This window comes from Podarcis liolepis (assembly GCF_965112155.1).
Source record: "Podarcis liolepis genome assembly, chromosome: 11".
Taxonomy (NCBI): Eukaryota; Metazoa; Chordata; class Lepidosauria; order Squamata; family Lacertidae; genus Podarcis; species Podarcis liolepis.
This window is the reverse complement of record NC_139565.1, coordinates 29,201,016-29,214,217: the sequence shown is the minus strand read 5'-3', so window position 1 is coordinate 29,214,217 and position 13,202 is coordinate 29,201,016. Positions and strand designations below refer to the sequence as shown.

The window sequence follows — 13,202 nt, the reverse complement described above, 5'->3', positions numbered from 1 at the left end:
AATTGCACATTCCCGGTTCTGGGGGCAGCAGGCGGTTGAAGGAACACAGAGGAACAACTTCTTTCCTCCCTTGGTGGCTATAGTGCTTGCTTGTATATAGAATGTGGAAGTCGCTGAAAGTGTCATATCCCAAACAAAGGAATTACAAACTAATCTGATTAATTAGAAACTCCTTGGCTAAAAAGGCAGAATGGTGGAAGGAGTGAGGCTGACTGAACCTGCCTGCCTCCTAAGTTTCTTTCTGAGAGGGCTGCCTAACTTCCTTTTTTAAAAAAAGTAAAGTCAGATCCTGGGGCCCCTTGAAAACATCAACAACTGCGCCATTGATAATCCATCCTTGAACATATTTATATATGAGCATGTTTTTTAAAAACCTGCTCTTCTTGCTGCACATTTTGACCCCAAGTCAAACCAACACTAACATTTTAAGAAGGTATTACCCCCTTTTTCTTTCTTTCTCAGGTGTATAGTGACAAAACATCTTATGTCAACACAAATATTTTTGCAGAAAAACAGGCAGGAAACAAGTGGGACGTACAACAAGATGTCGCACTGTATCCTCCTTACTAAAAGGAATGCTCTTGTTGAGGATTTTAAACAGACGTTCACACCAAGGAAGGTATTCCACCATTCTGCCCTAGCTGGTCACAGAACCATTTCTGAACTTCCTTGCTGCCATTCTAATATTCTGTGGCTACTGAACGTACTCAGTCCTCAGTGGTTTTGCCCTCTTGTTTGTCTGTGGTCTCAAATGAGCTTCAATCCTGTTGGCACTCACCATTTATTAGGCAGAGTGATTAACGTTATGGAATCAGAGTTGCACCATTTTTTAAAAAATACTACACTCAAACAAATTAAATTAGTCCCTGCCAGTTAAAATGTCATGAGATATGTAGCTTCCAAGAATAACCAGAACACACTTTTTTCCACAATGCAGAACCACCACAGAATTAGCTTGCATGGAAGCAGTTATTACTAATCTTCCAGTATATGACCCTATTTGGAAGAGTAAGAAAGCCAAAGAATATAGCACAGTTAAACAAATAAAACTTCACAGAAGGAAAATTCTCAAGACCAGATCTAATTTTCCTTTCCCATTAATCTTCATGGCCATTAGTTCTAACATCTTGGTTGTTCACCAGCATGAATTACACCTATATAGCCAATGGCTAATTTCCGAAAAGAAAAATGTACAGGCATACCTCGGAGATATGCTGGGTTTGGTTCCAGACGACCGCAATAAAACAAGTATCGCAATAAAGTGAGTCGCACCATTTTTTAAAAGTTTCCCAGTGCATATAAAAGTTATGTTTACACTATAGTATAGTCTATTAAGCCAGGCTTGCTGGCTGCAGGGGGGGAAACCAAGCTCTAGCCCTAGCCAGGTCAGAAGAGGGGCGATGGCAGCAGGAGGCTTCCTTTCCCTGGAAGCAGCTGAGCTGCCCACAGCTGCACCCGTGCCCTCATAAAGAGCAGTATCTGTAAAGCGCAAGGTGTGCCTGTATAAGCTCAGGCCCATCTGCAAGCCAGAAACTTTGATATAATGGGTGGAGCTGGTTAGTGGAAGGTTCCTAGGAGGTATGAACAAATACATTCCACAGAAGGACTCCTTTTCACCCCAAACCAAACCATGGCTTAGTTCAGCATGGCAGCAAAACTATCAGAGGGGAACTGTCAAAATGGCAGTGATCTCTCTACATGCTTGCATTCTTGTGCTAGACCATAATTTGGGTTAGCATCACATTCAAACTAAGCCACTGTGCTTATATATCAGAAAGTTGATTACTTGGAACATGGAACTTAAGTGCCAACTAAGGACATAAGCGGACATCTGAAATTGTGGGAAATGTGTACCTTTGGCAAAAGTGTCAGAATGCAATTGATGGGAAAGAAAGCAAACAAGGGCAAACCTGGCACTGACCGTGTGTGTGTGTGTGTGTGTGTGTGTGTGTGTGTGTGTGTGTTAAGGAAGCATTATCGTGACTAGAGATGGGCAGAGAATTATTTTTAACAAGCAGTTCATTTTTAATATTCTCTTTAATACTCCAGGGCTATAGTTTTAAAATGTCCTTGTCCAGAGCTTGGACATACAGTAATTAAAATGTTTAATTCTATAATAAATAATTACATAACCTCATTAGATTCAGAAATTCCCAGCAAATATATTTCCATTGTGTTATTTTGTAAACCCATTCTTAGAACGTTTATCTATACATTTAAGTAACAAGTTCCCTAAATCCAGGGGCATTTTAGTAAAGAGAGAAATCTAATTTAGTTTATGTTCCTAAACAGTTAATAAAGTTAAGAACTGCCTTCAATATGACTTGCGTTATACTTGGAATACTCAATAAATTGATCACTGTTATGTATATTATATTTGACGAGAGAAAAAAAGCTCCTTGCAAGAATCAGAGTAATGTATTCAATAGTTTGCAAACCCACAGTCCCAGAGAGACTAACACAAGTCCAAATGTGATCTCTCAATGCTGAACTCAGAATGGCTACTGCAAGTTAATTCAGAACCATACAGTGCTGCTTTTGATGTCAATTGCCTTAATGTGAGATCAGGAACGATTGCTGCATTATGATAGATCAAGGCTGCTTTCAAAAGTGATGCTTAGAGTGTCTTTTAGTTATTAACACTTTGAAGAAAATGTTAATATGGCTAATTCTGCATTTAACACAAGAAACAAGACATTTTTAATTTGAGTGACAGCCCCTAGAAACAGAGTTGTAAAATTTGTGAAGAGACATGGCTTTGAAGATGGGCATGATTAATTCCTGACTGTCCCAAGTAAAACCAGCACCAATTTAAGTACATATTGGGAAAGTCAAAGTTATAAGAGTAGCTTGTTTGGACCAAGGGGTTGTGGAAACCAAACAATTTTTCTGTTATCTTTTATTGTATCTGATTTTTCATCCTGTCCTTTCTGAAGGATTCCAGAGCCAACCAGCGGGCATCAAATAGGTGATGGCTTTTGCCATCACACAAGGCAGGCAGGTATTCTTACGTTGATGAGGTGATCTGGAGTTTCAAATTATTTGACTGTCTGACGAAACACTAGCAGAGCTGATCACACCCCTTAGTTCAAGATGCAGGCACAGCTGGAATAGGTGGTCAGAGGGAGGAATTTGCAGAATAAGCGGTAGCTACATATGTAGGAAATTGGAATTCTGCAACATTTGGGGCTTAGTCTAGCAGTACTGAGTTTTACCTATTGGGTTATATCCAATGTTAGTAATACTCAGAGTAGGCCTGTCAAAATGAACAGACTTAACTCAATTTATTTCCATGGATCTACTCTGAGTATGACTGACACTGGTTATCACCCACTGATTTGAATTTAACCAACTGAATATTCAATATATAATATGTAATAATATTCAATGAATGATATTCAATATGTAATATTTAGAATGCTTTAAACAGGATAACAGCAAACAAGATAAGAGTGTTACGTGGTACATGACTTGAACATCAGTGGAAGAGCAAGTCAGAACAATGTAATGCGATCAGTACTGAAGTAATATTTGAGTGGGCAAGATTATTTATCAGAACTACCCTTCTCCAGCCACTTAAAAGCTCCTCATAGGCTACTAACAAACATATATCACAGAAAGGTTAATTATTCTGCTCATGAATCTACAGTTTCTTTGGGGCCATCAGAGAGAAAACCCTTTTCATCTAAAAACCTATTGCAGGAAGTGCCCACACAGGCTTTCTAGAAGTAGTCAAGGAGTTATCCATTCGTTTTGAGTAAGAGGCAAATATCTATACCAGTTCTGAGGAAAGACACTTTTCATAATCACCCAACTATCTGCTAAGTGAAAACATATGGCGCAGTTTAGGCAAAGCTTGCCAAAGGTCTTTATTGAATGGAAAACAGGTGCTCTTGTTGTCTGCCATGTAATACCCTATTTACCCCCAAGTCCAAAGGTTACTGGACTAATAGTTGCCTTGTGGTAATCGGGGAAAACTAAGTTACTTGGCATGGTCAAACATCTGGGACATATTTTATATGCTTGCAACATATGCTTCAGCTTCAATTAAAGTGAGGCTTTGGCACATTTATTAATCTTTTGACTTTTATTCTATAAGGGGACCCACTGACCTCACTTTGCTATTTTACCAAATGAGAAAACAGAAAAGTAATGAGAGCTAGAGGTCAGCATCAATCAACACTGCAGAATTTACATTTGTTTTCTCTCAAAACTGTATTATACACACCGTTAAAATGTGTGAATTCACTCTTGTTGTGTATTATACACAATTATCCATGCAATACAAGTCTAGTTTAGGGTATGGAGGAGAACTAAAACTAATCCTTCTAAAATTCTGCAAATGTAAAGGTTCTCTTCTAAAAATACAGTGTCTAGTCTCTAGGAATGCTTTGCAAAATAATCCTGTGTACATTATTTGCATCAAACTATAGTGTTACATAAACCCAGACACTTATGAACATTATGTTGTGAATATTCAGTCTAAATGTTTTCCCATAAGAATAAATAGCACTGAATTCATATATTCATGGCTTGAGTAGTTATATTCAAGAAGTATTTTGGAACCATTTTGTTGGGTTCAGACTGCCAAATACCATTTCAGATAGTATGCTATTTTTAGCTTAGTATGGTTTGCTTGTTAAGTAATTTACACAAGACAATAAAATACTTTTCTTGATTACTTAGTAACAAAAAGAATAGGTCAATTCCTTAATTACTAAGTAGCTAAGATTTATTTAAACAAAGGGTATATTAGAAGTACTTATGTGTATACATTTTGCAGGTGTTGAAGCTATTTCTATGGATACAAAAATTACTGGACATTCCCATATAATATGCTATAATTATAATGAAATATGAACAAGAGGAGGAAAATACTCACAAATGGATAGCAGACCTACGTTTATCAGAGGAGAAATGCTTTTGAGTTAATATACAAGCTCACTACATCTACATGGCTGACCTTCACAATAAATCACATATTCTGTTGCCAGACATATACACACTATGTAGTACTGAAAGAAAGCACACGTGGCTTTGCACAAAGAAAATTTAGGTATGACGTTATTTCATGATTGCAGCTTGTAGCAAAATGATTTAAATGTGTATAGGGGGGGAAATGCTATCTCTGTCTCTTGAATGTTAAGATAATAAGGAAATAGTCCAAATTTTCATCTTTCAAAACACAGACCTTAATTGTTCAAAGGGCTAACTAATCACAGTGAATTTTCTGACACTTGAAATGTTTAGTAGCTGCCAGCCTACGAATTCTTATAGCGGTACAGAACTGTACATCTCTACTAGCAACAAAGGTCAAGGGCATAAATTAAGATACTTTTTCTTTCTTTCTCTAGCCTTAAAAAAAGTCAGTGCTTTATTACAACAGAAGTACAAGAACGTTTGTAAAGGTCAATGTTTTCTGTACTTAACGTGAAGTGCTTTAAAAGAATCTGAATACTTTTCTCTATAAATACCCTCATTTCAAAACTTAAAACACAACAAAACATTTATCTTGCTGTACTTTTACTTCCCCACAAACCAGTCCTGCCAACTAATGCCATTGCTTCACTCTTACAAGGTCATTCTAATTTCCTCTCTGTGCCTCTTCCCTCCCCTCTAGGGACAACCATGCAGTCCTATTGCTTGCTTCAATAACCTGTATAAACTAGCTGTTATTTACTGTGGTGGCAAATCCTCGACCTGACCAGCAACCTAGGAACTGAGCAACATTCTCAAGAGCTAAAAGAGCTACCATAGTCCCTTAGGTTGATGCTGGGCTGCACAACACCAATCCCAAATCCATCTGTAAGAGGCCCATGAGAATTGTGATTATTTAAATATCATACGGAGTGAAACACGCACCAAACATTCTTCTGCCAAGTAATTCTCAGAAAATTATAGATGGCAATAGACCACCTTCAAACAGTGTGGCTTTTCTATTTTTACAACATTTCTTCCCACAAGTAAGTACAGCCCTATTTGTAATACTCAAGACAGGACAAATTTTTGTCCTTCAAAAACAGTTGTCACTGCAGTTATCTTCACAACAGCTATCAAGTTCCAGAGAAGCTGAATTATTTTTGTTCCTGGTAGGAGGAAAAAAAAATTGACCCAGCTCTGGACAAAAAAGGGAGGATTTATAGTCCTCTTTCCCTCCCTACAATATACACTGGCATTGTTAGGATGATAAACAGCTCTGTCCAATTTTCTGGACTAAAAACACTTCAGCTCCTTTTTAACTGTCTGCAAGAACAGTGTCATGTCTAAATTCTCCTATCCCCAGGTACCCAAGTGCTAGGAAAGATAATTACCTTGTCATCTCTGTCATCCTCTTCTTCCTCGTCCTCTAGCATGTCCTCCACTACCTGCAGACACAAACAGGAGTAGTTGTCATGAGTCAACAAGGTAGTGTTTTGTTCTGCCAAATCATTAAGCCTTCCGTGGTTGGAAATCTTTATTAAATATTTCCAAATAAATGCACAATAGGAAAATTTAACCTACAGATTCAAACGATGGTAATACTCTGAAAAGCTTTGTCCTGTATACAATCCCATCAAGATGGTGCCCTGATTTGAATGCTATGTTAGGAAAAAAGCATGGCTCATTATGAATGTGCACGCCGAGTCTGCACTCGTCACTTTGCTGCTGTTTGCCACTCAGCTAAGTCATAGTTTGGTTTAGCATGTCATTTGAACCCAGACTTGTGGTATACTTCTCCGGGACAAACCATTAGGAGTAACCTATATAGGACAAACCTTCGTTATGGCTCATGGTTAGAGCCAAAACTAGGATTTTGATGGCACACTAAGGCAAACTATGGCTTAGGTCAGCACAGCCCTAGAGCAAAGCAACCAGAAAGGAGTGAAGCAGCTGTGATCTCCTTTCCAGGACTCTCATAGCCCTGCCAAGCAATTGATCCTTGAACTGAAAGGAGATTTGCAATGATTGGGTGGAAACTAACTTATCATTGTAAAAAGCAAGCTGTACGACTGTATATATAGCAGACCAAAAACAAAGTAAAAGGTGGTCCCTGAAGGTAAAGAGTCCAAGGACAAGGACTCCTTAACTGAGTGCTAGAACACTAAGATATACAAAAGGCACACATTGAGAAGCATAGAAATGGAATTGAAGAAACAGTAGATTTTTTTCAACCACTGAAAGATTGCGACCTTCACCTAACAGGACACTATTTGCATGTTGACACTGTATTATTTATAGTATTACTGTAGTTACTAGACAGTTTGCAACCATATTTTGCATGATCACACTATGGCCATATGGCCATGACTGACGGTCTGTTGTGGCAACAAGCTGCAGTGAGCATCAGGCTCATTCACTTCCCTTCTTCCCTCCCCCTGCTTATCCAGAAACTGCTGCATTTGGTTTTACTTAACTGTGCTTTGCCATACTATCAAGACGAACAAACTGTGGTTAAGATTAATATGGTTATTTCAAACAATCTTCGAACGGTAGCTACTGGAAGCTACCATAGTAAAATTTTAGCACAATTCCAAGTCTGAACTAAGTAACATGCTGTAGTTGATCAAAAGGGGAAGTGAAAGAGCCAAAACACATTCTCCTGGTTGTAGGAAATGGGGAAACGAATGGAGGGCTGGGGAATGTGCAAACCAGAAATTCTCTATGGCTTGTTTTATGACTTATCATGACTTCTGATATATGTATTAACAGCCAATATGTACCAAAAGCCTTTGCATGCTTAACCCTTGTAACAGTTTAGATTTAAGGTAGGAGTTAACAACACTCTCACATGAACAATACAGTGTATGCAGAAGGCGAGGGTTATTTCTTTAATATATTTCGCCTCAAAATTGTTTTGTTTTCATTGTTTTGGTTTCCAATTGAAATATTATGCATGGCATAGATATATCTGATAATGACATGTGATACAAAGATGAATAAATACTACTACTAACAATAACCGTATAAAATACCCTGGTTTCTTAAATTCTATGTGTAAGAAGGCTTTTTAGAAATATTCAAAGTAACTACTACCTCAGTATAAGATTCAGGAAAATCTATACCGTAGGTTGTTTCTACACATGAGATTAATCCTAGCCATTTTCTCAGAACAGATTATGAACAGGGCTATCTATGTGATTCGATGATAGAGAAGTTTGCCTATTAAGCTGACTAGTCTTTGTGAGTAGTTATCCCTATTAAATAGCTGGGGGGGGGAGGTGACTGCTAAGGCTTGTAAGAGAATGGATATACACAGTGTAGGCTAGAGAAGGGGCAGTCGATGGAAAGAAGTATTTCCCCTTTTAGAAATAAATTGTGGCAATGAATAATCTCCATCCCAAATTGGTCATTATTTGTGATGAGCAAACTCTCACTGAAAATCTATTTGGTCTTTTTACCCTTTCCTTGATAATACTGCGGGGGTAGGTAACCTTGATCATTTCCTCCCAACTACTCTTGATGAAAGCTAAAAAAACTAAATGAAGCACGCCTGCCTCTATCCTTTCAGTTTCTCTTTCCCAGCCATCTCTCTCCCCATATTGCTGAGAAGTGGAAGGGCATAAGTGGTGATGGGAAGATCTTGCTAGAATCAGAAAATATATTTCTGGCTTGTCCTTAACAGGAAATGGAATTCATGAACAAGTCATGGAGAAAGTAAGGAAGAAGCCATTCAGCAGCATGCAGTGAAATTTTCCATAGGGGAACAGTTCAGGCCAGAGGCATCGCATCTTCCTCTCTAAGCCAGACAGAAACTTCCCAGGCTTTGGGAAGGAAGTGCCAGGGGAACATTGAGGGGACTAGCCTAGTCCCCCTAGTCCACTGACCACACGCTACTGAAGTCCTTATACAGTGGTGCCTCGCAAGACGAAAAGAATCCGTTCTGTGATTCTCTTCGTCTAGCAGTTTTTTCGTCTTGCGAAGCAAGCCCATTGACGGATTAGCGGATTAGCGCTATTAGCGGCTTATCTGCTGATCGGATCAGCTGATAAGCGGCTTAGCGGCTTAGAAAAAGGGGGGGAGGGGAAAAACCAGCAGGAACTCGCAAGACATTGTCGTCTTGCAAAGCAAGCCCATAGGAAATTCGTTTTGCGAAGCACCTCCAAAACGGAAAACTCTTTCGTCTAGCGAGTTTTCCGTCTTGCGAGGCATTCGTCTTGCGGGGCACCACTGTATGCTAGGTTTCTATGTGAACTGCAGTTTGGAAGTCTATAGAGTTGTGTGAAGAACTTATACAAATACTTTTTAGAGACCATTATTTTTACTTGGTTTTTTTTAAGCCCCCCCCCTCAATCCCTTTCCTAGCAATGCTTTCCCACTAAACAGCAATACTTCCTTTTATCCTTATAAGTTGAAAAGAGCAGCACAGGAGGAGTGCCAAAAATATGAGTGTTAATGTAGCTTCTGCTACTGTTTGTGCTGGAGCAGGCCATCAATGTTTCATTTTCACTGTCGATTCAAAGGATCACCTGAAGGTGTTGTAGGAACCAAAGTGTGGTTCTCAGGGGTGAGAGAACAACACTCCCTCCATCCTCTGTCTTTGGTTCTATCTTTCTGTTCAAATAACTCATGTGTTATTGGGGGCAATGCAAGTAATGCAGCCGACTTGTTGGAGAGAAAGTTTATTCCACAGCATATACATTTCAACTGCATTTATTCTGTAGTTATTTAGGATCATTTCAGCTTTGCTTTATAAGGCACTGCTGTTCCTTCTCAGACCTTTGGATGGCATAGCATCTAAATAGTCGAAAAAAATATTATAGGGCAAACATTAAGGAAACAGTATTTTACTTAAGGTTTATGTAGGGGGGGAAATGCTTAACATTGCTTCAGAATCTGTGCTTTAAATTTTGCTGTCTGCAACCTTGCTTGAAATCCAGCATTATTAATCAAACAAAGGAAAGGCACCGGGGAAATCAGAAAGCTCTAATGCAAGCAGTTAAAAGTGACATGACCTTCTGTAATGTCACTTGTCACAGATGTATATGACACATAGCAGTGGAAGATATTGAAAGAACCTAATTCCTGGTGCTGATCCATGATTATTATACGAATATAGATGACACTTAAGAGCACACATAAGATGGTCTCACATATTACACACGAGTTTCTTTATTGTGCTTACTGTTTAGCCATAAATTACACAATATGGCTCAAGAACCCTCTTCCCTTTCTGCTTTGCAAGGTATTTATTGACAAAAAAGCAAGACAGAATTATTTGTATGACAGCATTCAGACCATATATCATTTCCTCCTGCCAGAATGCAAGCATCATAGTATACACATAACAAATGCAACAGAAATAGGCAGCAGACAACACGACACATAAGTTGCTTAGATGCCCATATCCATCCCAACATAGCAGATATAATTGCAATTGAAATATGCAGAATACATTGAAATCATGTAATTATATAGTTAGAAGTGGTGGTGACTGATGCCCATTGGAACAGGGAGGATGGAAGGCAGGAAACCCAACAGTGGGTAGAGCCAGGTCCAATTGACAGGCAGAACCAACGAATTCTAGCTTTGTCCCCATCCTCATCTTCACTGTGTGAGAATAAGAGGGATGAAGCTCCCCACCCTGAACTGGTTATAATGGCAAGTGTGAGCTGGCTGAAGGCAGACTGAAGTTGACGGGGCAGCATCCCATTTGCCTTAATAGACCAGCCTTCACTGGTTGGAAGGAGACAGAAGTTCATCCAGTTTATATTCAGTAAGATACATAGAGTGTTGAACCAACACCATTGGGTCTCTGAGTTATTTTCCTGAATCAGGTATTTGCAATTGAAGGATTTGTTCTTTACAGGTCACTGGTAACACTCCTATAGTTCAAAGGTTCCAGATGAGACTCAGGCCTTTGTCTGACACCCCCCCCCCATGTAGCCAAGATTTATTTATTTCACTTAAATATTTATAAATTGCACCTTCATACAGTTGTAATTGAAATTATTCAACTCCCATTGCAAATCAGGTTTATTATAAAAATTTGCAGACTTTCAGCTGTTTGCAATGAGCAAATCAAACAAAAGGAATTGAAATAGCTTGACACAATGGATGCTTCAAGTGGTTTCCCCAAATTCAGCTGAAATCACAGGTCTCGGGTTTTAAAGATTTTGGGTTTTAAGGGCCTGCTTGATTAACACAGGCTTTTCTTTTTTAAAAAAAGATGTCTAAAATGATTCGGAATGATTCCTGCCAAACCTCTATCAAGAAGGGGTTTCACAAGGCAGGGCCCGCCACACTAAAGGTCTGGCCAGCCAAACCTCAGGGGCAGGTGGGACCTGGTGCTTCACAGTCATCCCTCTCCCTTGGCTGCCTTCTAGGTTTGTGCTAACTTCAATTTCCTACCCCCCTGAATATACTCTAGTTTTGGCTCCATTCAATTCTGGCTTTATGTTTCCTTTGAATTGGCTATGGCAATCAAACCGGTCTTGTTGGCCCTCAACTCAATACTTCCACTGGTGTTTCTCTGGGTGTTTCACCTTCTGTGTCATGCAAAGACACATTGGGGAGCAATTTAACATTGCTTCTTAGGGAACCTTGGGTAACAGAAACTCTGTATGGACTCTTCACTTGGGTGTCAAACCCAGGTAAACCTCTGAAATGAATAAAATGCAGAATGGCCCTTTTTGTCACTTGGCAGACAACACAGAAAAATGTTTCCCATACAAAGATAGGCAGTCCTGTTTTATTAACTGTTGTACCACCATCATGGTCCTGCACATATATAATAAGAATAGTGCTGACTTTAATATTTACCAAGAAGCATAGAAACATGGCTAAGTTAAAAAGCCATACAACAATTCTGAATGAATTGCATAATATAAAGAATGAAAGCTACAGAAAATCACAAGTCATGTGGGTATTCTCAATAGTTGAAAAATAATAAAAAGTGTAGGCATCTGAATGAGTGAAATGCTGGATAATCCTGGAGCATTCCGACATCATTCAGAGCACACCTGTTTTTTGAAAGTACACAGAAGTTAACATAAGTTACCAAAACAAATATTTGCATATACTGTATATTTATTTTGACCTAAAATAATATGAAACCGTGGCCTGACGCTATTTTTTTATTCAATAATGGGAACAGAACTGGGTCCTGAGTCAATGTTTCTACTCTAGGGACACAAAGGGATTCGTGAGGAATCTGGAGCTGATTTAATTCCCTGCCCTCCCATTTGTCTCTGCAAAATCTAAACCACAATATGTGTCCGCGTGTCAGTTGATTTACAGTGCTTACACATAATTATAATATAAAATTATTGAATGTGCATGGATTGAAGAGGATGTGTAAAACCACTCAGACTATTGCAGGTCATCTGAAAGTACTTTAGGTCAAGCTGAAGATTCCCTACAGTCAATAAGCCTAATATCAGAGTCTTATGTGGTCATTTTCACAACAGGGCATCTGCTTCTCTCACACAGAACAGTGGAAGAAGAACTTTTTAAAATGCCGTAATTGAAACAAAACATCCATCTCTTACAGAATGGCAGCTTCAAGATAAACTATATGCACCTGTGGACAGAGCACATGCAGGCTCAAGCTGCTTAAGCAAGTTATTGCAGTTACCAGGCTCACAACCTATGTAGGATGTGCTTTCCTGTGAACAATGTTATCCCCAGGCTAGGCATGTAAAGCCTGCTTCTACACACAGGTAGAAATTCTAGAAGGCATTTATAAACAATTGATGTTAATTGTATAGCATATCTGCAACAGTATTTGGAAAACCCATGGCAGCATGAATAAAACCAAGCCGCTATTAAACATTTGACCTTGGGCTATCTCATCTACCATAGTCATCAAGGTAACTGAACCATTAGATGTCATAATTAATATGATGAGCTTGCCACTAAAGGTTGAATATATTGCTCTACATAAGGCAGCAAGTTGAAAGAAAGCAGCACTGGTACTTTGCAGTGGAAAGACAGGCATCTTTATCTTTAAAGAAATGCTTTCCAAAGTTTCATTGCGTTAGTCTGGGAAAGGGAAATGTTAATATTGTAATTTTAGGCAGACATCTCATAGGAAGTGGGGGTTTCACTTGTGATGCATTCAATTCTCTACATAATAGCCTTGCATGATCAACAGATTCTTAAAACAATTGAGATCTATGTAGTATAAACAGGCACTACAGTAAATCCAACGTAATTTGCAATATGCAACTTTAATTGTTAGCTTAATGTGCCCTTTATGCTAGTACAGTTAATACTAAGACTAC

General features: G+C 38.8%; 1 protein-coding gene across 13 annotated transcripts in view; it reads right to left on the bottom strand.

Moving 5' to 3' along the window:
• The window catches only part of MCTP1 (multiple C2 and transmembrane domain containing 1), a 175,046-nt gene that overhangs the window by 15,280 nt on the left and 146,564 nt on the right, over nt 1-13,202 (bottom strand). For all 13 annotated transcript variants that reach the window (XM_083465204.1, XM_083465211.1, XM_083465210.1 and 10 more), the window contains one exon: nt 6,312-6,365. In XM_083465204.1, coding sequence (XP_083321330.1) covers nt 6,312-6,365 — 54 coding nt within the window. The remainder of the gene's footprint in view (nt 1-6,311; nt 6,366-13,202) is intronic.